The following is a 26,928-nucleotide window of genomic DNA, read 5'->3' on the forward strand; positions in this document are numbered from 1 at the left end:
CCATAGCTGAGCCAGTCCACCTTCACATGGTAGAATAGGTATCTCTGAGGCAAATTGTTTACGATAAAGTAAACTACAAGCCAGGAAGAATAGACTATCTTGGTGAATGCTTGTTTGCTGGCCTGGATGGTGAACTCCAATGCATACGTCAAAGCCAACACAATATGTCCCCTCTTCCAAGAAGCTTTCCCTGATTATCCAAGCAATCAATGAGCAGAGTGTAATGGTCAGGAAGTACCACAGGCCCCAGATACTGGAGAGGCTGAGGCAGGAGGATGGCTTGAATTTAGGAGTTTGGGATGAGCCTGGATAACAGAACAAGAATCTTCTTTCTCGGGGCTGGGAAGGTGGCTCAGTGGTAGAGTGCTTGCCTTGCATGCATGAGGCCCTGGATTCAATTCCTCAGCATCACAAGCAGAAAAAGCCAGAAGTGGCGCTGTGGCTCAAGTGGTAGAGGGCTAGCCTTGAGCTGAAGAGCTTGGCAGCGCCCAGGCCCAGAGTTCAAGCCCCAAGACCGACAAAAACAAACAAACAAACAAAAAACAAAATCACAAAACTTTTCTCTATAAAATAAATAACTAAATACACCGCCCAAAGTTACAGGGAAGATTTGGCCCTGCTGCCTGGAGAAGGGGGGATCTCTGGATAGCAGTGTCTGCTACTAAACTTGGGGAAATTTGTTCACCATCTGGCCTTGACTTTGACCCGGAGAAAGAACAGGAGAAAGAACAGGACAGGGGCGGGGAAAGAGCCTGGGTCACTCACCCCACTAACAGGTTGGCCCTAGGGCTTCAAATAGTTAGGAAACTGTATTGAGAAATCACGGGCAGCCCCAGCAGGGGCAGGGCCTCCAGATGGGAGGAGGAAGGCTGAGTAGGGGAGAGGCCAGGACCAGATAAGAGGCCAGCCTCCCCAGCCTCACTCATTCCTGCCCACCCTCTCCCTCTGTCCTCCATCCCTCTGCCCCTCTGCCACCCCTGCACCCCGCATCATGGGGCCGGCCACAGGCCCCCACCTGCTGCTCTTGCTGTTAACCAGCTTCCCCCTGGCCCTGGGGGACCCCCTGTGAGTTGTCAGCTTTAGGGGTGGCACCTTAGGGACCTGGTCCTTGGGCTGATGAAGGTTGGGGGTGGGTGAGTCTTCGGAGGTTATACTTACAGGACTGGTTTGGATATGTAGGATTTGCTCTAGGATTTGGGGTGTAGATATTTGAGTGTTTGTGGGGTTTGCATGTATACTTTGGGGGTGTCTGAGCGTTTGGGGGTTCCGCTGATTCTGGGGGTGGTGGTCTGGGAGTCTGGAGACGTGGGGTGGAGGGGCTGCTTGCTGGTTTGGGGGGGCGCAGTGGGCTCAGCTGCCGGAAGGAGCCGCTCCCCCCCCATGGCCCCAGGGGGGAGAGCTCTGTGCGGGCATGCACACCGGCAGCCTCCCCCCCCCGCAGGGCCCCCGCCCACCGCCATCTGGGGGGAGCCCCCCTCCCCGCTCCTGGACAGGGAGCAAAGCTGGGGGGAGGGGGTGCAGAGGGGCCTCCGGCCCGGTGCCAGCTGCGCCTGCGCCTCGCCTGCCACAGGTACTCGCTGATCTGCCCCAACGTCCTGCGGCTGGAGAACGAGGAGACCGTGGTGCTGGAGGCGCACGACGTGCAGGGCGACCTGCCTGTCACCGTCACCGTCCACGACTTCCCCGCCAAGAAGCAAGTGCTGTCCAGTGAGAAGACTGTGCTCACCGCGGCCGCCGGCCACCTGGGCAGCGTCACCATCAAGGTGGGCGCAGCCGGAGCCTGTGCCGCCCCCCCCCCGCCCCCCCCCCCCCCGCCCTGGGTCGGCCACGGCCCCAGGCCCAGCAACCCGCCCCTTCCCAGACCCGAGCCCCGCCCCCTGCAAGCCACACCCACCTCAGCCTCCTCTAAGGCCCTCCCCTCTGTCTCCACCCCTTCTGGGCCCCGCCTTTCTCCAAGTCCCGCCCCTTTTCTCTTCCAAATCCCTCCCCTCTGTCTCCACCCCTTCTGGGCTCCTCCTTTCTCTTATCCCCGCCCCTTCATAAGCTCCACCCACCTCCTCTAAGTCCCTCCCTCTGCTTCCCTATGGGCCTTTCCTCTCTAAGCTCCGCCTCTTTGAAGTCCCCTCTTTCCCTTCCTCCCCCCCTCCCCTGCACCCCATTCTTCCCTCTAAGCCCCTCACCCTGAGGGCGGGCCCTGGAGCTAGCCCTCACCATCGCTTATCCATGGTTAGATCCCGGCCAGCAAGGAGCTCAGGTCCAACAAGGGACACCAGTTCGTGACTGTGCAGGCCAACTTCGGGGCCACGCAGGTGGAGAAGGAGGTGCTGGTCAGCCTTCAGAGCGGGTACCTCTTCATCCAGACCGACAAGACCATCTACACCCCGGGCTCCACAGGTGAGGGCTGTGGGTGACCAGAGAAGCCGGTGGGGGTGCCAGGCTGGGGCTCCCCAGGGGCTCACCAGGCTCTTCTGTCCCCACCTCTTCCAGTCCTCTACCGTATCTTCACCGTGGACCACAAGCTGCTGCCAGTTGGCCAGACCGTTGTCATCACCATTGAGGTACATCCAGCTGGGACCCCGAGGCACAGAAGGAGGCCCTGGAAAGAGGGTTCCCAGGGGCGCACACAAAAGGAGAAGCCTGGGCCCAGTAGAGACCTAGGTAGCACCCGGGGGCAGGTCATGCACCCCTGGATCTTGATTTTGGATAAGTCTCTGGACACTTCACCTCCTTGGGCCTCAGTTTCTTCTTCTGGAGATAAGGATGATGGCAGATGGTAAATCTCAGTGGTATGATCAGTCTACAGCAGCCAGAGAGCTCTCATGATCACCTGTCCAGTTCCTCCCCCCTCCCCCCACCCACAGCCCTCTGTGGCTCCCACCTTCCTCCCGGGCAGAGCCTAAGCTCTCCAAAACTGCACAACCTTCCCATCCTCTCCCTGTGTCTCTTCTCCATCTCTCTCCCTCTTCACGGCTCTTCCAACATACCAGGCTCTATCCTGCCCCAGGGCCTTTGTATGGGTTGTGCTCTCTATTCAGAAAACCCTTTTCCTCCAAAATATCCACACAGCATGGCCCCTCCCCTCCTGCAAGTCCCTGCTCAATGTCATCAAAATCTCAGTTATATGGTGAGGCTTCCCTGAAAGTTACAAATCCTCAACACACACACACACACACACACACACACACACACACACACACACAAAATGTAAGGACAAAGGGAGACAAAGGAGAGGAACTGTAGAACTGTCTAGTGGGCTTATTAAAGCCAGGCAAAGGCAGGCAGGTGACATGTCTGACGGCCCCTGCCTAGCTTTAAGGTGACTGGAAGGAAAAGAGACCACAACACCTCCTCATAAGAGGCTCAATGCTGTCAGATCCACACGAGCGTATTTATTCACCAAATTCATTCAGGCTTTTACGTGATCAAGAATTCCAGTGTGAGTCTCAGTCTAATGAAATATTCAACCCAGGGTCTGGTAGTGATTAACTCTATCCAGAGAGACAGCGATACAAATGAGCTTCGGCCCAGGCCAGTGAGGCAGGAGCTATTATCTTGTGTGTCTACACATAGGATGGGCTGCCCAGAAAGGTTAAGTAACTTGTCCAAAGGTCACACAGCATCTCAGTGACACCACAGAGATTTGAACCCAGGGATCTGTCTCTGGACCCTGTTCTTAGTTGTTGTCTCTGCAGACAGGGAGGAGAGAGACAGATGAAGGAGACAAGTGCAGGGGGCTGGAGCTTCCCAAGATCTACATGATCCCACATCTCTTTCTGTCTGCTTTCAGACTCCTGAAGGCGTCCAGATCAAGAGAGACGCACGGTCTTCTCTAAACCAGCATGGCATCTTATCCCTGTCCTGGAAAATCCCAGAGCTAGTCAAGTATGTCAGGCTCTCCCTGCAGAAGGGAGCTTGGGGCCCACCCCACCCCCAGGAGAGGGAGATGGGGGTCCTCCATACAGAGTGAGTGTACACTCACTCTCCTGCCTTACCTTCCCCCTCAGTATGGGACAATGGAAGATCAAGGCTTACTATGAGCACACCCCACAGCAGGTCTTCTCGGCCACGTTCGAGGTGAAGGAGTATGGTAAGAGGGGTCCCTGGGTGGTGGAGCCCTAGGGCTGATGCTGCCAACCCTAGCCAACATGATTTCTCTCCTCCCACACACACCCAGTGCTGCCCAGTTTTGAGGTCCTGGTGGAGCCTGCAGAGAAATTCTACTACATTGATGACCCCAATGGCCTGGAAGTCACCATTACTGCCAGGTGAGGGGCACAGGCTGGAGCTAGGGACTCTGGGTTATCAGCCATGGCCGGAAGGAGGAGCTGAAGTCTCTCTGCTTTCTAGGTTCTTGTATGGGAAGAATGTGGAAGGAGCGGCCTTTGTCATCTTTGGGGTCCAGGATGGAGACCAGAAGATTTCCTTGGCCCATTCCCTCACTCGTGTTCTGGTACCTGATAGGGGGACCCTCATCTCGAGCCCCTCCAAGCCCCTCCCAACCAGAGGCCCCAGATCCATATCTATCCACAAGCCTGTTCCCTTTAAGCCCTGCCCCTTCTGAACCACACTCACTACAAGCCCCTCCCTTGTAAATAGATCCACGCCCATCATCAAACCTCCAAGTGCTTACTTTCTCCTCGAAGCCACGCCCACCCACGAAGCCCCTCCCTTTCAAGTCCCTCCTCTCTGTAGCCACGCCCACATACAAGCCCCTCCCTTTCAGAGTCCCTAGCTTTATGTTTAAATTTTAATTATTGCTGGTGTGTGTGTCTGTGTGTCTGTGTGTGCGTGCCACTCCTGGGACTTAAACAAGGGCCTGGACGCTGTTCCTTAGCTTTTCTGCTAAAGGCTGGGGCTCTACCACTTGGGTCACAGCTCCACTTCCAGTTGATTAACTGGACAGCTACCGGAGCTAAGAATCTCACAGACTTTCCTGCCCAGGGTGACTTCAAACCACAATCCTCAGATTTCAGTCTCCTGTGTAGCTAGGATGATAGGTTTGAGCCTCTGGTGCCCTGCTTATTCCTTCCTTCCCTCTCTCCTCCCCCCCCTTATCTTTAGTTGTACAAATGGGTTGCCATTCAACGCCTCAGTTTCTATGGATGTCACCCCTGCCATCATTCTCCCCCTCCCTTCCCAGCCCTCCCCTCAATTTGCCTAGTTTCATAGCACATACACTGGATTCATTCTTCCCTTCCTCTCTTCATTCCTCTGTCCCCCCTCCCTGGGCCCTCCCCCATCTCCTACCCCTCTCCTTCAAACTCCCTCTGGATTCCTTCTCTCCTGAGCCACACCCCTTGTCTCCCCCAGATCGAGGATGGTGTTGGGGAAGCTGTGCTGAGCCGGAAGGTGCTGCTGGATGGGGTGGAGCCATCCAGTGCAGAAGCCCTGGTGGGAAAGTCCTTGTATGTGTCTGTCACGGTCATCCTGCACTCAGGTGAGGCCTGGCCAGAGGGAAGGGGCACTGCAGTCTGAGGGAGGAGCCCCTCTGAAGTGGGGCGTGTGTGTGGACCCCAATCTGAGAGCTGGTCCTTACGGGTACCTCCCAGGCAGCGACATGGTGGAGGCCGAGTATGACGGAATCCCCATCGTGACCTCCCCGTACCAAATCCACTTCACCAAGACGCCTAAGTACTTCAAGCCAGCCATGCCTTTCGACCTCATGGTGAGACCCAGAGTGGTTCTACTTACCCCCCTCCCTCCTCCCCCCAGCACTGGCCACGCCTCCAAGCCCACCTGACCTTCATCCACCGGCCCCTGCCTCCACAGGTGTTTGTGACAAACCCCGACGGCTCCCCAGCCCGCCGGGTGCCCGTGGTGACCCAAGGCAACCAAGTGCAGTCGCTCACCCAAGATGACGGCGTGGCCAAGCTGAGCATCAACACGCCCAACAGCCGGCAGCCCCTCACCATCACGGTGAGTCTGGAAGCCTGGGAGAACTGGCACAAAAGGATCCATTGGCTATTTACAGTGTCATGGAGCTGAAGTCCTGGAGTCCAGGCCTTGCAGCAGCCTGTCCCACGGAGGCTGCAGAAAGAAGCTTTATTGTGCCACTTCCCGCTCCAGACGCCCAGCATCTCTTGGCTTGTGGCCTCTTCCTTCCTCTTCAAAGCCATCTTTCTCCTCCTCCTCTATTTCTCTTTCTCCCCTTCCTGTTTCTCCTCTTCTTCTTTTTCTCTTTCTCCTCCTTCAATTTCTACTTCCCTCGCCTGCCCTTTCTCCCCTTCCATTTCTCTTCCTTCTTTTTCTCCTTCTTACTCTTTCCTCTTCCTCCACCTCCTTTTCTTCCTCTTTCTCTTTTTACTCCTCGTCCTCCTCCTCCTCCTTCTCCTCCTCCTCCTCCTCCTTCCTTCTCCTCCTCTTCCTTTTGCTGCTCCTCTTCCAAAAGACCAAAGCATTTGAGGTCCCAAGTCTCAGAGATTCCGACGTGGCATCTTTGTGGGGGACACCAGGCACTTTCTCCTCTTTGCCCACCCAGGTTCGCACAAAGAAGGAGGGGATCCCAGAGGCCCGGCAGGCCAGCAGGACCATGCAGGCCCAGCCCTACAGCACTCTGCACAACTCCAACAACTACTTGCACCTGTCTGTGTCCCGGACAGAGCTCAAGCCTGGCGAGACACTCAATGTCAATTTCCACCTGCGAACAGACGCTGGCCAGGATGCCAAGATCCGATACTACACCTACCTGGTGAGGGGCCCCGCCCCTCCCTTCCAGACCACGCCCAGGACCTCTCCAAGCCCCACCCATGGTCATCCCAGCCACGCCCACTCCCCCACCCCAGGGACGCCTCACCAGCCCTCCTCCCTCTCCCTCTCCTGATTCTCCTGTCCACCCAGATCATGAACAAAGGCAAGCTGTTGAAGGCCGGCCGCCAGGCCAGAGAAGCCGGCCAGGACCTCGTGGTGCTGCCTTTAAGCATCACCTCAGATTTCATTCCTTCCTTCCGCGTGGTGGCCTATTACACGCTGGTGGGCGCCAGCGGCCAGAGGGAGGTCGTGGCCGACTCGGTGTGGGTGGATGTCAAAGACTCGTGTGTGGGCACGGTGAGTACTCCTAAGGATCCCTGAGGGGCTCTCTCTCTCTCTCTCTCTCTCTCCTCCTTCCCTTCCTCCTTCCCCCCTCTTTTCCCTTTCTCCCTCCCTTCCTCCTCTCTCTCCTTTCTTCCTCCCCAGCCTGGACCTCCTAGCCTCACGCCTCCTTCCTCTTCTCCAACCTCCCACAGCTGGTGGTGAAAGGTGGTGGGAAGGATGACCGTCAGCCCCTACCCGGGCAGCAGATGACTCTGAAGATCGAGGGGAACCGTGGGGCCCACGTGGGGCTGGTGGCTGTGGACAAGGGCGTGTACGTGTTGAATAAGAAGAACAAACTGTCCCAGAGCAAGGTGCGTGCATCCTTTGCTGGCTGGTGGAAGACAAGATGGCCGAGGTGAAGGATGGGAGCCCGTGGGGTTGGGATGGGGTGGGGTGCGGCTCCAGGAGGAGCATTCGTGAAGTCCTGGGGTCCTCCCTCAGCATCACCAAAGAACCCTAGATATAAATGTGGGGATGGAAGCCAGGCGCTGGAGGCTCATGCCTGTCATCCTAGCCACTCAGGAGGCTGAGATTTGAGGATCAGGGTTCAAAGCCAGCCTGAGGAGCAAAGTCCTTGAGACTCTCATCTCCAATGAACCATCAGAAAACCGGAAGTGGAGCTGTGGCTCAAAGCGGTAGAGCACCAGAGGGTAAAAGCTCAGAGACAAACGGCACCCAGGCCCTGAGTTCAAACCCCACAACTGACAAAACAAAAAACAAAAAAGAGTGGGGATGGTTGGACAAGGTAGATGAGGCACATTGGCCTCCCGTCTCCCTGGCCCTCTGACAACCTCATCTCTACATGCAGATCTGGGATGTGGTGGAGCGGGCAGACATCGGCTGCACCCCGGGCAGTGGGGCAGACTATGCTGGGGTCTTCAAGGATGCAGGGCTGGTGTTCAAGACCAGCAAAGGGCTGCAGACTGCCCAGAGGGCAGGTAAGGAGGCCACCGCACTGCTGCAGGGAGGCGTAGGGAGGGAGATGCCTCCAGCCCAGACCCTAGGAGCCCTGGGTTCGAGTCCGGCCGCCACCAGTATGTCTAGCGTGTCTTTGCTAACCACATGGGTTCAGTCACAGCTGACCTCAGGGTTGTGGTGGTGAGGACCGCCCCACAGGTGTTGTGTCCATCTTCTCCCTCAGAACCAGAGTGCCCAAAGCCAGCCACTCGCCGCCGCCGCTCTGTGCAGCTCATGGAGAAACGGATGGACAAAGGTGGGGATTTCCCCCCCAACCCGTCCCCCAGCCTGCCCCCCTACCCTACCCCAGCCTGGACTTGGAGAATCCAGATGGAAGAGGAGAGGGCTGACCCAGGGAAGTTCTGCCTGGAGTCTGACCTGCCACTTTCTCGTTGTTGTTTGGTTTTTGATGGGGGAGGGGACACCCTGGCTGAGACTCTTTCGGGGTCTGTGCTTCCACAGCCGGTCAGTACAAGAGCAAGGAGCTTCGGAAGTGTTGCGAGGACGGCATGAGAGACAACCCCATGAGGTTCTCCTGTCAGCGCCGGGCAACCTTCATCTCCCAGGGAGAGGCCTGCGTGAAGGCCTTCCTGGACTGTTGTACCTACCTGGCCAAGATGCGGGAGCAGCTCAAGCGAAACAACCTGCTGGGCCTGGCCAGGAGTGAGTCACCCTTGGGGAGAGGGAGTACAGAGAGGGGGGGTGGGGAGGAGGTCCTGTCCAGGTCCCAGGGAGGACATACCTGGTACAGGCTTCTGCCTGAGGTTGAAGAGTACGACTGTCTGCTGGGTAAGTACCCCTACCAGTGTAAGCACAGACTCTGTATGGGGAAGGGAGGGTGCAGAAGGACCTGGACCTAGTGCTGGCATCTAGAGTGGGGTGCATACCTGAGGGAAGGAGGAAGGAAGGAGAGAAGAAAGGAAGGGAAGGAGAGACCAGACATAAAAGTGATTCTCAAGTCAATTTTTTTTTTTCTGCCAGAGCTGGCCTTAAACCTTCATCCTCTCATCCCCAGCCTCCCAAGTAACTAGATCCACAGGCCTGAGCCACAGGCTTGGGCACCCTCTCCAGGGGCAAATTTGAGCTGGGCATCGGTGGCTCAAGCCTGTCATCCTAGCTACTCAGGCTGAGATCTGAGGATTGAGGTTCAAAGCCAACCCGGGCAGGAAAGACTTTTATCTGCAATTAACCACTCAGGAAACCGGAAGTGGCGCTGTGGCTCGAGTAGTAGAGCGCTCACCTTGAGCTGAAGAGCTGAGGGACAGCTCCCAGGCCCAGAGTTCAGGCCCAACCAACAAAAATAAAAAAGGGGGGGGGGACAAATTTGGAAAGATGTCTTTCATAAAGAGGAAAATGAGACTACATTTTGATTTCCTGGGATACAGTTTTAGAGCCACGTGGGTGTTTGTGTGTCCCCCCAAAAGTGCATAATTTTCCTTAGTGTCAATTGGAGGTCAAAGAATAGTTTCAGCGTTGCTACTCAAAGGTACTCGACTGGATTTTATTCCACAACATGAATAGATTTAGGCACCTATGGAATTCCACTTCCTTGGTTGTTATGGAGACCAAGTCAAATTAAATTCTGGCCAGTATGTTTCAGGAGACCCAGCCAGCGCTGATCCTTAGTCCCTGTGTTTGCTGATGATCAAACTGGTTTCTATTTTACTTTAATTTTTTTTCAATACTGGGGTTTGAACTCCTGGCCTTACGCTTGTTAGGCCGACACTCTATTATGGAAGCCACCCCCCCCACACACAATGTGAGACACATCATTGATTCTTTTTGTTTGGAGCGGGGGAGGTCCGGTCGTGGGGCCTGAACTCTGGGCCTGGGCGCTGTCCCTCAGCTCTTCAGCTCAAGGCTAGCACTCTACCCCTTGAGCCACAGTGCCACTTCTGGCTTTTTTCTTTTTGCTTATGTGGTGCTGAGGAATTGAACCCAGGGCCTCATGCATGCAAGGCAAGTGCTGCCCTTGATTCTCACACAGAGCCCTCACTGAGTGAGCTCAAGCCAGGCCTCTATGGTGTAGCCTCGCCCCTTAGCCTTAGAGCCATGCCCCCAACCCAAAATGGTGGGTGTTGAAAAGCACAATGCTTTGGTAAACTATCATTGAAGAAGCGCGCGCGCGCGCGCACACACACACACACACACACACACACACACACACACACGGCCTGGGTGTGTCCCCCTTCCCTGAGGGAAATAATTCTCTTTCCACCTCAGGTATCCTGGATGAGGACATAATCCCAGAAGAAGACATCATTTCCAGAACCCATTTTCCAGAGAGCTGGCTATGGATCATAGAGGAGTTAAAGGAGCCAGAGAAAAATGGGTATGGCTGGGGTACCCCTGATCCACTTAATTTGCTCACACGTGCAAATTCCTATGTCTTAGCCTAGCCCAGCCTAGAAACCCAGGAGCTGGGCTACCTACACACACACACACACACACACACACACACACACACACACACACACACACACACACACACACACACACACACACACACACACACACACACACACACACACACACACACAGCCCTGGCCATTCAACCAGTCTCAGGTTCCCCCTCCACCCTGCTAGATGCTCTCCATAACGGCCTGACCTCTCTTCCCCACCCTAGAATCTCCACGAACGTCATGAACATCTATCTGAAAGACACCATCACCACTTGGGAGATACTGGCTGTGAGCTTGTCTGACAAGAAAGGTAAGGCAACAACCCAGGCACTGCCAGTATTTTCTCGTCTCATCCAAAGGAATCATGTGGGCTAATTTGCAACAACTTACACTCAATTCCCTGGATACGATCCCAAAAGAAAACTAAATCGTAGGGATGAACGGTGCTTAAAAAAAAAAAAAAAAGGTGACAGCTGGGCACTGGTGGCTCACACCTGTAATAGTATTCAGGAGGCTGAGATCTGAGAATTGTGGTTCAAAGCCAGCCCCAGAAGGAGACTCTTATCTCCAATGAAGTTCTCAAGAAAAAGCCAGCAATGGCACAGTGGCTCAGTGGTAGAGGGCTAGCCTTGAGCCAAAGATCAGGGACAGAGCTCAAGCCCAAAGTTCAAGCCCCAGGACTGCCAACAAACCAACCAACGAACAAAACAACAACAACCAAAAACCCTTTCAAGGCTGGATGATGTCCACAGGAGAGATGACAAAGCAATTAGGAAATCATGAAAGAGGAACTGGAGAAAATGTGGGATTGTAACACGGATGGTCACATGGTGAAAGTCACAAAGAGGACAAATCGTGTTGCCTTCCTGTGCACCTGTGGCCTAGGGCCAACAGACCTATGGCAGGCCAGTGAGCCCTCCCCCCCACCCCCCATCAGCCAGGCCCCGCCCTCATCCCTCATCAGCCAGGCCCCTTCCATCCTGGTCAACTAAGGATGTTTGTGCCTGGCCTGGAGCCAGGGGGAAGAAGAGGGAAGAACTATACTCATACATAAAATTTAAAAGCATGCTGATTCATTAATTGATCAAAATTTTTAGTGCAGTATTTCAAATTGTAAAAAAAAAAAAAAATTTTTAAATCCACGATGAAGACAATACTCAAAATGTAAATAGAAGCCAGGCGCTTGTGACTCACCCCTGTAATGCTAGCTATCCAGGAGGCTGAGAGCTGAGGATTGTGGTTCAGAGCCAGCCCAGGCAGGGAAGGCTGTGAGATTCTTTTTTTGTTTGTTTGTTTGTTTTGTTTTGGGTCTGGTCATTGGGCCAGAACACTGGGCCTGGGCGCTGTCCCTCAGCTCTTCAGCTCAAGGCTAGTGCTCTACCACTTGAGCCACAGAGCCACTTCTGGCTTTTGTCTTTTTGCTTATGTGGTGCTGAGGAATCGAACTCAGGACCTCAGGCATGCAAGGCAAGCGCTCTACCAATGAGCCACCTTCCCAGCCCAAGGATGTGAAATTCTTATCTCCAATGAATCTCCAAAAAGCCACAAGTGGAACTGTGGCTCAAGTGGTAGTGCTGGCTTTGAGCACAAAAGCTCATGGACAGTGCCCAGGCCCTGAGTTCAAGCTCCATTACCGGCAAACACTCAGGCGAAACTGAGTTAGATTAGATCAATGTCAATAAAATAAAGAAAGAGGCCAGTTAGCATTGCGACGGCCCTCTATTTCCACCAATGGGAGAGAAATGCCCTCTCCCCCCATCACCTTCCTCCATGTAGAATGGATGCTGTTTGGTCTGTGTTTAGTCTGGGCTTTTTGCACAGATGGCTAGGGACAGTCACAGTGGTGCTGAAAGGAAAAGAACTTGACAACCCTGGGGCCTGGCTTGGCCACCCCGCCCCTCTCCCTTACCTGACGCCTGGGGTTCCTGTTTCTGTGTGGCCAGGCATCTGCGTGGCTGACCCCTACGAGGTGACCGTGATGCAGGACTTCTTCATTGACCTCCGGCTGCCCTACTCGGTGGTGAGGAACGAGCAGGTGGAGATCCGAGCGGTCCTCTTCAACTACCGGGATCAACCCCTCAAGGTGGGTGCTGGAAAGGTCCGGGTGGGAGGGGAACGGAGGGCTGGTCCTCCGCATGCGTAGCTGGTCTCACCTCTCACTCCTCCTGGCAGGCGAGGGTGGAATTACTCCACAACCCGGCCTTCTGCAGCCTGGCCACCGCCAAGAAGCGCTACTACCAGACTGTGGAGATCCCGGCCAAGTCCTCGGTGCCCATCCCCTATATCCTGGTACCCTTGAAGATCGGCCTGCAGGAGGTAGAGGTCAAGGCGGCAGTCTACAACTACTTCATCAGTGACGGTGTCAAGAAGACCCTGAAGGTCGTGGTGAGTTCATGTCTGGTCTCCAGCATGGAGACCCCAAGTTCTGAGACATCGCCATAAAATCATGATATCCAGCTCAGAAAAATTGTCCCCGAGTTCCAGAAACCCAGAAGCAGAGCCAGGATTATTTGGATAAGGGAGGTCCCAGGGATACATTAAAATTTTTTGGGGGGGCTGGGAAGGTGGCTCAGTGGTAGAGCGCTTGCCTTGCATGCTCAAGGCCCTGGGTTCGATTCCTCAGCACCACATAAACAAAAAGAAAAAAGCTGGAAGTGGCGCTGTGGCTCAAGTGGTAGAGCGCTAGTCTTGAGCTGAAGAGCTGAGGGACAGCACCCAGACCCAGAGTTCAGGCCCCACAACCGGACCCAAAAAAAAAAAATTTGGGGGGGGGGGGGGAGGAGGGAGTACTAAAAAAAGGTCAGCTATGGAGATCACATTTTTAGCCAAGTGTGGTGGTGCATGCCTGTAATTCCAGTTACTGAGAAGGCAGGCAGAGATAGACAGGATTGACATTTGAGGCAAAAAAAAAAAAAAAGCGAGGCCTCATCATCTCAAACAAAACAAATCTGGGGTATAAATAGGAAGATCATAATTCAGACTGGCTAAGATATAAAAGCACAATTTTCCCTTATTGAAAAAAAAAAGAAAAGCATGAAGGTCTGGGGTGGGAACCTCAGTGGTCAAGTGTTTGCTAATCGTGTGCAAACATACACACACATACCCTACATGGAGTGCCACACGTATTTCCTTTAGCCTCAGGCGCTGACACAACGCAGTAAGATGTGAAGAGATTTTTATTATTTCATTATGCATTTGTAATTTCGTGATGAATAGCCACAAGAGAAGCCTAAGGCACTCTTGGTACTGCTTCCTCCTGAGTACTGTCCCTGAGCTTTTTTTCTTTTACTTAAGGCTGGTGCTTTACCACTTGAGCCACAGCTCCACTTACAGGTGAATGATGGGAGATTACAGTCTCCTGGACATTCCTGCCTGGGCTGGCCTTGAGCTATGATCCTCAGATCTCAGCCTTCTGAGTAGATAGGATGACAGGCGTGAGCTACCAGCATCCAGCTGCCTTCTCAACTGAAGCCCAGATAGGTTAAGTAATGGGCCCTCTGTCACACAGCTAGATGTAGGGAGACACATTGTTTAGCTAGAGTCAGCCTCAGAACAAGCTCTCTGCTGACGGTTTCTTCATGTGTCTGTTTGTCTTTTGATTCACTCAACTCCTCTCCATCTGAAAAGCCGGAAGGAATCAGAGTCAACAAAACAGTGGCTGTGAAAACACTAGACCCAGAACACCTTGGCCAAGGTAAGGCAAATGGCCATGGGTGGGGGAAGGGAGATGCAGAGGAGGGAGTGGGAAGGGCTGGTGTCACCGCTCCACTCCCCCCCTGCAGGTGGAATCCAGAGAGAGGAGGTGCCACCTGCAGACCTCAGTGACCAAGTTCCAGGGACCGATTCTGAGACCAGCATTCTCCTACAAGGTGACGTACCCCTAGACCCAGCCATCATGCTGGAGTGGTAGAACCACAGTGCTGCCCTCCTCCAATTCACCCCCAGTAATGAGACCTTCATGGGTATCTTTTATAAATGTCTCCTTGGTTCCGTTCAGCAAAGAACTTCTGCTGATAAATAAGTGTAATGAGGCCGAGCGCTGGTGCTTACACCTGTAATCCTAGCTACTTACTCAGGGGCTGAAGATCGTGGTTCAAAGCCAGCCAAGCAGGAAAGGCCATTGAGTCTCCAATTTACCAACCAAAACACCAGAAGTGAAGCTGTGGCTCAAGTGGTAGAACCCTTAACCTTGAGCAATAAAGCCAAGTGCACAAGGCCTTGAATTCAAACCCCAGTACACACACACACACACACACACACACACACACACACACACACACACACACAGAGCCGGCCAGAAAATCAGCAAATCATTGGCCTAGATGGAAGAAGATGGGGGTGTGGGGGGGACAAGAAGAGGTCCTTCTACCTGAGAGCTATGAGGCTCTAGGACAAGAGCCTGGTGACTGTGGCAGTTAAATGAGATACTATATTCTGCTCTTCTAGAACCAAAAGTTAAACACAATATTAATATTCATGACTCGTAGTCACTTTGCTTCTGGTGAGAATGGACATCGTTGGGGAGGGTGCCCCTGTATATGACGTACCAGCCTCCTTGGCCTACATGCTCACCCCCATCCCCACCCCAGTCATCTCCCAGCTGCTACCTGTCCCTGGGCTGCTGACCCAGCCCCGGCCTGAAGCTTCATCCTCATTACCGCCAGCCCCGGCTCATCTGAGCAGTGTCCTCCGTCCTTGGCTGTAGGGACCCCAGTGGCGCAGATGACAGAGGATGCCGTGGATGGGGAACGGCTGAAGCACCTGATCATCACCCCCTCGGGCTGCGGCGAACAGAACATGATCGGCATGACACCCACCGTCATCGCCGTGCACTACCTGGACCAGACCAATCAATGGGACAAGTTCGGCCTGGAGAAGCGGCAGGAGGCGCTGGAGCTCATTAAGAAGGGTGGGTGTCCCTCACCCCTGGAGTGGGGCCTCAGGCTCCTCTGAGGCTGAGGCCATTTCTGAGGCTGAGGCCACGCCCCTGCTTGAGACACCCACCACCTCCCATCTTAATGCCACGCCCATCTTTCCAAGGCTCCACCCCGGCACCAGAGGCCACGCCCTCAATCTACGGCCACACCCCCTGTCCAAAGCCCCACCCCTCCTGTGAAAGTTTCTGGCCCAAGATTCTGCTCCTGCACCCAAGGATACGCCCCCTCCACCCGAGGACACGCCCTTCTACCAAAACACCCTCTTGTCCAGACTCCACCCCTGCACCTGAGGCCACGCCTTTCCACTCAAATCCCCGCCCCTCTTCCAATAGCTCCACCCTTCCTCTGTCTGATTCCGCCCCCTGCACACAGGGCCACGCCCCTGCGCCCAAGGCTCCACCCCTGCTGTCCAGGTTCTCTGCCCTACTTCACCCCTCCCTACAATGCTACACCCTTCCTTCCTACACCTCTTCACTTCTAGAAACTTCTGCCCTCCTCTGATTCTGCCACTGATTCTCCCCAAATTCTCCTCCCTGAGCCAGTCCCTCCCAACCCCAGCCCCCACGTTGAATAGTATCCTGTGCTCTCCAAGCCCCTCCCCTCATCATGGTGGGGCCTCTCCCCTATTATGCCGCCCCACATCTCTCTGGGCACTCCCCTCTGATTCGTATTCGGTTTCTCTCCCTTAAGGAAGCCTTTTTCCTCTGAGATCTCCTCTGTCCCAGACAGGCCCCAACCCTCTCCTCCCTGGCAACTGCCCCCTGCCTGCCCTGCCCAGCTCCTTTGTTGACCTTCTTGTTTCCCCGGCAGGGTACACCCAACAGCTGGCCTTCAAACAACCCAGCATGGCCTACGCCGCCTTCCTGAACCGGGCACCCAGCACCTGGTGAGTGGACAGTCAACTTGCAGGGCCTCGCCTCGCAACTCGCCTCAACAACAGCTGAATCCTGGCCAACCTGACCCAAACAGCCCGGTGCAACCCAGTCCTGGACCCCTCTGCCCACCTCAAAGGCTAGCTGGGTGACCGGTGGGCTGACAAGCATCATTAAACACCTGCTTAACCCAACTCAGAAAGGCCAACTGAGATGCCCTGGTCAGGCCCCGCCCCCTCTCCGCTCAATGGCTGGCTGGGCTGCCAGTCTCTGGATCTCAGCGCTGATTGGTTCACGTTCTCCTCCACAGGCTGACAGCCTACGTGGTGAAGGTCTTCTCCTTGGCGGCCAACCTCATCGCCATCGACTCCCAGGTGCTCTGTGGGGCGGTGAAATGGCTGATCCTGGAGAAGCAGAAGCCCGACGGCATCTTCCAAGAAGATGGGCCCGTGATCCACCAAGAAATGATTGTGAGGGGCCTGCATTGGAGCGGGATGCGGGAGGCAGGGCAGAGAACAAGAGGAGGAGGGGCTGCCCTAGTCACCTGGTGGAGGGAGAGAGGGGCGGGGACGTAAATGCCACTCAAAAGTCGTTCGCCTGCAGAGCCACTGTGAGACGGAAGCTTGTGAGAATCTGATTTAAAAAAACAAACAAACTTCATCTCCACAAGTTCAGGAATGAGTCAACAGTTGGTCTTAAGATAGACTTCGTGTAAAAGGCTTCTGCACAGCTCGAAGCTGGTGGTACCCTGGGCACATTCAAAGTAGATGTTGTGTTTGGTAGGTTAGCGGGTGTTGAGTATATTTTATTTTATCTTGCATGGCCACTTGATCCGTATCTCCAGTCCTTTGGCTTTTAGTTTGTTTCTCAGAGAAGGTCTCCTGGTTTATTTTGCCCATCCCAGCCTCAGTCTTTCATTCTCCTACTACTACCGAGCCTGGCTTGTTTTCTTCGAGATAAAGTCTTACTAACTTGATCCTCCTATCTCTACCTCTTAAGTAAGCAGGGATTATAGGGATACGTCACCATGCCCCACCCTGAAATGCATTTTTACTTAATTTCCCTTTGTGGTGGGCTCATCAGGATCCATCAGGTCTGTTCTGCTCCATCAGGAGCCAAGGAGAGAGCAGCTGGTTGGCTTGAGGGGTCAGTGTCAGCGTTGTGTTCACCACTGTGTCCAAGCCTGGGTGAAGTGGGGGCTTCCTTCCACCGACTTCCCAGGGTGAAAACAGAACTTAATGAATCCACACCGTAGAGGATAACCTTGCTGAGGGAGGAGAGTCCCAGGGGGAGTGGAGGCCGGGCCACGCCCAGGTCCCCTGATTGGGCAGGCAGTTTAATGGCCACCTATCCTCACACGCTGCTCTCTGCCACCCCCCCCCCCCTTCCCAACCCAGGGCGGCTACCGGAATGCCAAGGAGGCTGAAGTGGCCCTCACAGCCTTCGTTCTCATCGCACTGCAAGAGGCAAAAGATATTTGTGAAGGGCAGGTCAACGTAAGTGCCCTCTCCCCACCCCCACGGCGGGGTGTGTGTGTGTGGGGGGGGGTAATCTTCCTTGGAAGTGGGGGGGGAGTGTTGCCGCACATTCCTGTGCTCCAAGGCTCTGAGTTCTCTTCTAAGTTGAGCTGCTGGGTTCAATGAGTGGATGCATGACAGGCTCAAAGTGTGTGCAAGCCCGGGAGAGGGGGAAAAGGAGGAAGAGGAGAAGGAGAGAAAGGAAAAGGAAAAAAGGAGGAGAAGAAAGAGGAAGAAGATGAGGAGGGAAAGAAAAGGGAAGGAGGAAGGAGAAAAGAGGAAGAGGAGAAGGAGGAAGAGGAAGAGCAGGGCCACCACGTGTCCAGATTGAAGAGCTTTGTTGTTGTTGTTGTTGGTGGTGGTGGTGGTGGTGTCATCATGGGACTTGAACTCAGGGCCCAGGCGCTGTCCCTGAGCCTTTTTGCTCAAGGCTAGAACCTTTAACACTTTGAGACACAGCACTACTTCCAGCTTTTTGCTGGTAATTAGTGATTAGAGTCTCACAGACTTTCCTGCCTGGGCTGGCTTTGACTCCTGATCCTCAGATCTCAGCCTCCTGAGTAGTTAGGATTACAGGCGTGAGCTACCAGTGCCCAGCTTTTCCCACCCTCTTGTTACACACTTGTGGGCATGCTGCTGGATGTTGTACAGGTGCAGGGTTGGTGCAAGCAGCGATGTCTGCCTGATGGGCATTTCTCTCACAGAGCCTAGGGGGCAGCATCACGAAAGCAGGGGACTTCCTCCAGAACAGCTACCTGAACCTCCAGAGGCCCTACACCGTGGCCATCGCCGGCTATGCCCTGGCACTGCTGGACAAGCTGGAGGGTGCCACCCTCAACAAGTTTCTGGGCACCGCCAAAGGTGAGAGGTGGGGGTTGGTCAAAAGCGGGTTGATGGGGGGCATGGCTGGGGTTTCAGGGCGATCTCCCCGAGCCAGCCTGCAGGCTCCTAGCTGAGCAGTTGGATGGATGACCCCAGGCTGAGCTGGGATGGTGGCCATAGTTATTGATCATTCCTTCCATACCCCTTGATTCCATACCCTCCTGTGTGTGTGTGTGTCCGATGGAGGAGGAAAGTTTGCCCAGGGTTTGCAAGTCAGTACCGATTGATCGATCAATCCGTTGGGGATACCAGGAGGCCTGGCTGAGCCATCCTCAGGTTCACGGGCACTGAGCTGGAGCGGGGCTGGGGTGTCGCCCCCTCTCTCTAGAACGAAATCGCTGGGAAGAACCTGGACATCAGCTGTACAACGTGGAGGCCACGTCCTATGCCCTCCTGGCCCTGCTGGCCCTGGAAGATTTTGACTATGTGCCCCCTGTTGCACGCTGGCTCAATGAGCAGAGATATTATGGCGGTGGCTACGGCTCCACCCAGGCATGTGAAACAAAGGGACCCACCCAGACTGGGGGGGGGGCTCTTCTACCCATCTAGGGGGAGGGGGAGAGGGGCTGAGCAAGCCACAGGGGGGAGGGGGAGCTCTATACTCTGTCCTGGGCACCTCTTGCTCCTTCCTGGTACCCCCATACCATCTTTTCAGGACCCAGGTCCACAGCCCTGAGAAGGTTCTGGAAGGAAGGTCTCCCCTCTCCCCCGTGGGGGCTTCTAGGCCATGTTCTTCATCCTACCAGGCTCTCCCTCTTCCCCTGCCTCACTGGAGGGTTTTAGGTTCCATTCTCGGTCCCACCAGCTCCCCTCTCTCCCTGTGCCTTGAAGACTATGGTGTCAGCAGCTTCCTCCCAGTGGACACTCAATCTTGTCTCTGCTATCCGAAGGGGGTACATGGGGCTTGAACTCAAGGTCTCATGTTCCTACCTTTATTTTATTTTGGCGCCAGTTTTGGGGCTTGAATTCAAGGCCTGGGCACTGTCCCTGAGCTCTTTTACTCAAGGCTAGTTCTCTACCACTTGAGCCACCGCTCCACTTCTGGTTTTCTGGTAGTTCATTGGAGATAAGAGTCTCTTGGGGACTTTCCCGCCCTGGTTGGCCTTGAACAGCCATCCTCAGATCTCAGCCTCCTGAGTAGCTGGGATTACAGGTGTGAGCCACTATACTTGGCTATGACCTCCAAACTTACTTTTCCCCTGTGATGGGTCAAGGCCACAGGCAAATGGTCAGCAAGCTCTAGTTGGGGTCTCTCTCAGTCAGAGCTCTGGGACATGTAGTCCGTGTCCAACGCCTCCATCTTACCTCCCTCCTTCTGCTAGGTTGCTTGGTCCAGGTTAAAGCCAAGTCTTTTCTCTTGGTACCTCCCAAGTTCCCAGACCCTCATCCACCTTCTTCATGGATTTTTAGGCCACTTTCATGGTGTTCCAAGCCTTGGCCCAATATCAAACAGTTGTCCCTGACCACAAGGATTTGAATATGGAAGTGGCAATCAACCTGCCCAGCCGGAGTAACCCTGTAGTTCACCGCCTTCTGTGGGAATATGGTGGCCTCCTGCGGTCAGATCAGGTACAGCCACCCGGGTCACACCCTCTCCATCCTCTCCCTCCCCCTCCCACCAGCCAGGGGGGGATGGGCAGATGCCCACCAAGGTCATCAGAGTCAGCGAAGGCCCCGGCTGCCCCTCAACCCAGCTTCTCTCTCCACAGACTAAGCAAAACGAGGGCTTCTCCTTAACAGCCAAAGGAAAAGGCCAAGGCACCCTGTCGGTAAGGACAGGGAGGGAGGCGGGAGGGGCGGGAGGGGGGTGGGGACGGGGAGGGGGGGGCATACCTGCCTGTCCCATCATCTTCTCTTCGCCTCTTTACCCCGTGCTCAGTCATCCCAAGTCCAACAGGATTTTGTGTCCCCTGCTGTCTTGCCAGGTGGTGACCATGTACCATGCCAAAGCCAAAGCCAAAGCCACCTGCAAGAAATTTGACCTGAGGGCAACCATCAGGCCAGCCCCTGACACAGGTAATAGGAATAAGAGCCCTTCCAGCTAGCCACCTGCCTGTGTCCCGATGCTCATGGGCACCACATGCTGAATCAGGGCCCAAGAAAACCTTCTGTCCTTCTTGTCTTCTGTCTTTCTAGCCAAGAAGCCCCAAGAAGCCAAGAGAACCATGATCCTTGACATCTGTACCAGGTAAGATGCTGGGCTAGTGGACTTCCAACAAGATTTCCTCTTTACTTTCTTTCCTTTCTTGGGGGGGTCGGGGGAGGGAAAGGTAGCACAGTGGTGGGAATTGAACCCTAGCCCATGTTGGCAAGTGCTCTGCCTCTGAGCCACAGCCCCTAAACCATCTTAATGATGCATAGAAAAATTGCATTCCGTTCTTTAAAATATTCTGTCACAGTGTTAGACCAGTTGTAAAGATTTAGGAACAATTGGAGGTGTGGCTGAGGAGAAGCGCATGTGCTTAGCATGCACAAAGAAGTTTCTGGAAAATGGAGGGGGTGATTTGATCATGTGGTCATTAAGAATAAAAGTGGATTTGCTTTGGATTCTTTTGTTCAGTGTCCAACACAGTGGAGAAGGTTCTGTGAATAGAACTGACAATAGGGAGGGAGATATTTCCTATTCATGGAGATCGGCAAGTTTCATGAAAGCTTAATCAGAGCCAGGCAGTGGTGGCTCACACCTGTAATCCTAGCTACTCAGGAGGCTGAGATCTGAGGATTGCAGTTCAAAGCCAGCTCAGGCAGGAAAGTCCATGAAACTCTTATCTCCAAGGAACTACCAGAAAGCCAAGTGGTAGTTCAAGTGGTAGAGTGCTAGCCTTGAGCAAAAAAGAGTTTGGGGAAAAAAAAAAAAAAAAGGTTGAATCAGCTTAGAGTTTCCCAGGTCATGAAATTCACCAAGAGACCCTTGCACTGGAAGCTGATGCCCCTGGCATTGCCCCTACAGGATGTCTTTCTCTTTATCTGGTACCTTCACTGACTTCATGCACTTCATGTGTGACATCTACTTTGTGTAACCCCACATGTCTACTTGAAGTTCACTGCTTCACCTCTTTGCAGCCTGTTCATCTCTGTTGGTCAGGTATCTTTCAGTGATCCACCTCTGTGTAGGCTGATCACAGGAAGAGAAGGCAACACAGCTATACACTTTGCTGTCTGTGTGTGGCTTCCATAATGGATGCCCAGTGGTCAATCAAGGAGGAGCGCTGTGATTGGCCATTGACTGTGATGCTCATCTGCTATTTGCATAGCAATATAATTGGTCAATGGCTATGAAGCTCATCTGCTATTTGCATAGCGATGTGATTGGTCACTGATGGAGATCTTATCTTCCATTTACATAGTGATCTGTGTTGACTATAGCTAAGCAACACAACTTGTATGGTGTATGATTCCAATGACTATACTGGGGTACCAAAATTTAAACCATGTCATTGGGGTCCCATGGCATTTCACTGACTCATATCCTGGACTCCTACAGAGTAAGGACTTCCTGTATTTCTGTCTTCATTTCTGAAAGAACACAGGCACAGAGGGTCAGATAGCACATCCAGCATTACACAGAGCTGGGCACTGTTGTTTTGGGGGGCAGTGTACTGGGGATGGAACCCAGGCTCTTGTACTTGCCAGGCAAGCATTCTCCCACTAGCCCCACCACCAGCCCTGTAGCAGGGATTTGAACTTCTGAAGTTGAATGCAGTGTGAAATCTCCTGAACTCTGACCATTATACAGCAGATGCTATTTTCCCATCTTGAGGAATGGAGGATTCCTCTCTGATCATTGGCTGGGAATCAGCCCCTCACCAGATGACCCCCCCAGGTGCAGAACCTGAGGTTGGCCCTACCCTAGGACCCCAATCCCTTCTCTTTGACCTGCCCAGGTACCTGGGGGAAGAGGATGCCACTATGTCCATTCTGGATATATCCATGCTGACCGGCTTCGCCCCTGACATAGATGACCTTGAACTGGTATGAGGGCTTGGAAGGCTGGGGAAAAGGTCTGGAATCTTAAGAATGGAGGGTCAAGGAGAAATGTCTGACAAGCCTCACCCTTTCCCAGCTGAGCACTGGCGTGGACAGATACATCTCCAAGTACGAACTGAGCAAAGCCTTCTCAAACAAGAACACGCTCATTATCTACCTGGACAAGGTAAAGCCGCATTCTTCCTCCTCTGCGCCTCCCCCCACCCCTGGGGGCTCCTATGGGCACTCTGACCCTTATCTGGCTGGACTTTTCTTCTCCTTTAGTCTCTATCTCCAAGGTCAGGCTAACCTAGATCAAGAAGACAGGACCCGTGCTGTTGGGTGTAAAACAAGATGATCAACCCAGGATTGCTTTTTTGATGGTACTGGAGTTTGAATTTAGGGCCTTAACACTTCCTAAACCTAAGCCATACCTATAACTCTTTTTTTCATTATTTTTCAGATAAGTTCTTAATTTGTTTTGTTTTGGCCCAGGCCTGGACTTTGATCCTCCTATCTACAACCTCTCCTAGAGTTGGTATTATATATTTGTACCACCATATCAGGCTTCTTGGTTGAGATTGGAGGTTTTGCTAACTTCTTCCTTTTTTTTGCCCAGGCTGGCCTCAAACTGCAATCCTTCCAGTCTCTGTCTCTTAGGTATCTGGGGTTACAGGTGTGAGCCACAGCACTGGTCCCTGCGATTGCTTTCTACATCTTCTCATGACTGATTGATGTCCCAACCTCAAGTTCTACTTTCACCCTCTACTGCTTGCCAGGGTTTTGTACAACCTTTGAGAAAAAGCCACTTCATTTACCAAAAGTGTTTAGTTGAGCCAGGTGTGGTAATGGCTCATGCCTATGATCCTAGCTATTCAGGAGACTGAGAGCTGAGGATTAGGTTAGAAGCCAGCCTGACACGGGTGGCTCAGGCCTGTAATCCTAGATATTCAAGAGGCTGAGATCTGAGGATCAAGGTTCAAAGCCAGCTGCGGCAAGAAAGTCCATGAGACTCTTATCTCCAATAAACCACTAGAAAACTGGAAGTGGTGCTGTGACTTAAGTGGTAGAGCACTTGCCTTGAGCTGAAGAGCTGAGGGACAGCGCCCAGGCCCAGAGTTCAAGCCTCATGACCCACAAAAAAAAAAAAAAAGTCCATGAGACTCTTTTCTCCAATTAACCACAAAAATTTGGCAGTGGAGCTGTGGCTCACGTAGTACAACACTAGCCTTAGCAAAAAGAAAAAAAAAGCTCTGAGATAGCTGCCAGGCACTGAGTTCAAGCCACAGGAATGGCTGACACACCAGAATAAACTGTTACCAAGTAAAGGGTTTCGTGATGACATTTCCATACCTATGTATTATGTGCTTTGAGCTGTTTCTCTAAAGAGTTCTTATCCCGCCTCTTCCACATCTCTAATAGTTCCCCTCCTACTTTGATGAGTTGTCTTTATCTCACCCAAGATCCATCCTTCCTTTACCTACCTTCCTTCCTTCCTGGTACTACTGGGGTTTAAACTCAAAACTTTGCATTTGGCTGGGTGCTGGAGGCTCATGCCTATAATCCTAGCTCCTCAGGAGGCTGAGATCTGAGAATCACAGTTCAAAGCCAGTCCGGGCAGGAAAGTCCATGAGACTCTTATCTCCAATAAAAACCACTAGAAAACCAGAAGTGGCACTGTGGCTCAAGTGGTAGAGTGCTTGCCTTGAGCTGAAGAGCTGAGGGTCAGCGCTCAGGCCCAGAGTTCAAGCCCCACGACCAGAAAAAACAATCAAAAAAATACCCCTAAAAACCAAAACTTTGCCTTTGCTGGTCAGTGCTCCAGGGCTTGAGCCAGGCCTCCAGCCCCGCCTTTTTTGACTCTGGTTCTTGAGAGATGGGTCTCACTTTTTTTGCGCAGGCCAGCTGGACTATAGTCCTATTTTTCGTAACCCACCATAGCTGGGAAGACAGGTGGGCATGACCTATGACCTCCCCACCCCTCAGTTTTCTCCAGCACTGCTCCAGGGGTCAGCACCCAGAGTGGAGCCCCCTCCCCCCAAGCTCCCCATGACCATCTCTCCTCCCCTCAGATCTCACACACTGAGGAACAATGTCTGTCCTTTAAAGTCCACCAGCATTTCAATGTGGGACTCATCCAGCCTGGCTCCATCAAGGTCTACTCCTACTACAACCTGGGTGAGTGGCTGTGCAAGACCCGGGAGTCTCTGGGTCCTGGGGTTCTGAGGAATCCAAGGATCCCAGGTGATGTGGGGGGATAAAAGTTTGGGGGACCTGAAGTTGGGAGTTCTGGGGGCTTCTGAGAGTCTTAGAATCTTGAGGTGGGGGCGTTAGGGTCCTTGAGCTCTGAAAGTTGGGGTTCCCAGCATCCTCGGAATCTGTTAGCAGACTAGGGGCCACAGAGGTTGAACAAAGTGGAGGAGAAGGTCCCAAAGTCTGAGGGATGATGAGGAAGTTGGGGATCAATGGGCCTCAAGGATCTGAGGCCTGGGATACCTAGCATGTCCAGGTGTAAGGCACGCACCCTGGTGTGGGAGCCTGCCAGCCTGGGGCCTGGGCCGGGAGACCCTCTCACTCCTCCTCACCGTGCTCCCCAGAGGAGTCCTGCACACGCTTCTACCACCCGGAGAAGGAGGACGGGATGCTGAGCAAGCTCTGCCACCGGGATATATGCCGCTGTGCCGAGGGTGGGTGCCCTGGGGACCCCCGTGGAGTGGGGGGGGGGCTGCACAAGGAGGAAGAGCCCCAGGAACCAATCATACCTCGGGCAGTGAGCCCCAGCTGAGCTCATCTCTGCCCCGCCCACAGAGAACTGCTTCATGCACCAGGCGGACGGGAAGGTCACCCTCGATGAGCGGCTGGACAAGGCCTGCGAGCCCGGGGTGGACTACGGTGAGGGGGGCTGGCGGATGTGAGCTGTGGGGTGGCAGAGGGCATGTGTCATGTTAGCATAATGGTGAAGGATTGTTTCTGGGGGCAATGGTGATTGTGGCTGGCTTCTGGCTGTACAGCTGTGGTTGTGACCGTGTGGGTGACTATGTGAGCTACTGTGCTGAGTGGTGAGTGTGTGAGATAGTGGTCCCGGGGAACTGGGGACAGGAGTAGCTAGAACTGTGTCCAGCTGTAGTGCGTGGCTCTGGTGGTGCGTGCAGGTGTGTGCGCATCAGGGCTGCCAGTGACAGGGAAAATGGGTGTGTGGGTGTGCCTGGCTGTAGCCGCATACCATCTTAGCTGTCCAGGACAGTGCCAGTGGGTGTGAGGCACTGACCTCGTGTCTCTGACTGTACTTGTGGGTAGCAGAAACTGGGTGCATGCTCTGGGTGTCACCGTGCGTGGGCGCTGACTGGGTGATCTCCCGGGAGGAGGGGAGGGTGGACCGTAAGGTGACTGGCTGCAACCTCTCACGGCCCTGCGTGGGGATGAGGAAGCCCCAGGTCCCCCCGCGGGTGAGGTTGTCCCCATGGTAACCGGGACGTCCTGCCCTCCTCTCCACACCCCCCCACCGCAGTGTACAAGACCAAGGTGGTCGCCATCGATCTGTCGGATGACTTCGACGAATACATGATGCTCATCGAGCAGGTCATCAAGTCAGGTCAGCTCTGTGCCCTCCACCTCTCCCCTGCCCCACTCCCCACGTGTCCCTGAGGCTCACCCACCCTCTCCCTCACTCCAGGTTCCGACGAAGTGCAGGCCGGACAGGAGCGCAGGTTCATCAGCCACATCAAGTGCAGGGAGGCCTTGAAGATACAGAAAGGGAAGCACTACCTCATGTGGGGTCTCTCCTCCGACCTCTGGGGGGAAAAGCCCAAGTGAGTGTCTGCTCTGCCATGTGCACGCGTGTGCCAGCCCTTCCACTTGTCTTAGCCTGGCCCTCAGGAAGCCACGCCCTCCCGGAGGCCACGCCCACCAGACCCATCCCATCCGCAAACCCCGCCCCGAGAGCCACGCCCCCTCCGTGCCCCGCCCACTGAGCCCCTTCCATTCATAAAGTATGTCCATAGAGGCCACGCCCCTCTGATTGTTCCTCTCGCCCTGCCCCCAGCACCAGCTACATCATCGGGAAGGACACGTGGGTGGAGCTGTGGCCCGAAGCCGAGGAATGCCAGGATGAAGAGAACCAGAAACAGTGCCAGGACCTGGGTGCCTTCACCGAGAACATGGTGGTCTTCGGCTGCCCCAACTGATCACCCCTGCAACCCCCCCAATAAAGCTTTGTTTATCTATGTTCGAAAGTCTGGAGTTGTGTGTGTGTGCATGTGTGTGTGTGTGTGCACACGCATGTGCGCACCAGCCCTGGGCCTCTAGGTGCTGTCCCTGAGCTTTT

At 54.0% G+C, this 26,928-nt stretch overlaps 1 protein-coding gene across 1 annotated transcript; it reads left to right on the forward strand.

The window, feature by feature from the left end:
• The first annotated feature begins 927 nt into the window (after positions 1-927).
• C3 (complement C3) lies at positions 928-26,830 on the forward strand. Its single transcript, XM_042697039.1, has 41 exons — positions 928-1,065; positions 1,571-1,763; positions 2,232-2,394; positions 2,488-2,558; positions 3,788-3,882; positions 4,005-4,087; positions 4,175-4,265; positions 4,348-4,450; positions 5,311-5,437; positions 5,550-5,665; positions 5,770-5,916; positions 6,479-6,688; positions 6,838-7,044; positions 7,224-7,382; positions 7,880-8,009; positions 8,213-8,284; positions 8,491-8,691; positions 10,252-10,360; positions 10,655-10,740; positions 12,374-12,513; positions 12,603-12,815; positions 14,058-14,124; positions 14,213-14,299; positions 15,136-15,339; positions 16,178-16,253; positions 16,550-16,709; positions 17,637-17,735; positions 18,461-18,617; positions 18,967-19,130; positions 20,049-20,207; positions 20,348-20,407; positions 20,564-20,654; positions 20,775-20,826; positions 22,523-22,610; positions 22,702-22,791; positions 24,677-24,782; positions 25,202-25,291; positions 25,413-25,496; positions 26,113-26,196; positions 26,278-26,413; positions 26,647-26,830. The coding sequence occupies exons 1-41, from the start codon at positions 992-994 to the stop codon at positions 26,786-26,788; spliced, it is 4,986 nt and encodes a 1,661-aa protein (XP_042552973.1). The 5' UTR covers positions 928-991; the 3' UTR covers positions 26,789-26,830.
• The last annotated feature ends 98 nt before the right edge of the window (positions 26,831-26,928 follow it).

Source organism: Dipodomys spectabilis, unplaced genomic scaffold (genome assembly GCF_019054845.1).
Source record: "Dipodomys spectabilis isolate Male_0828 unplaced genomic scaffold, ASM1905484v1 ptg000215l, whole genome shotgun sequence".
NCBI classification, from domain to species: Eukaryota; Metazoa; Chordata; class Mammalia; order Rodentia; family Heteromyidae; genus Dipodomys; species Dipodomys spectabilis.

Coding starts and splice junctions, on each gene's coding strand:
- C3 (XM_042697039.1), top strand. CDS start 992: ATGGGGCCGGCCACAGGCCCCCACCTGCTGCTCTTGCTGTTAACCAGC. Junction 7,383..7,879: donor ACAAACTGTCCCAGAGCAAG/GTGCGTGCATCC, acceptor CTCTACATGCAG/ATCTGGGATGTGGTGGAGCG. Junction 12,816..14,057: donor AGAAGACCCTGAAGGTCGTG/GTGAGTTCATGT, acceptor CCATCTGAAAAG/CCGGAAGGAATCAGAGTCAA.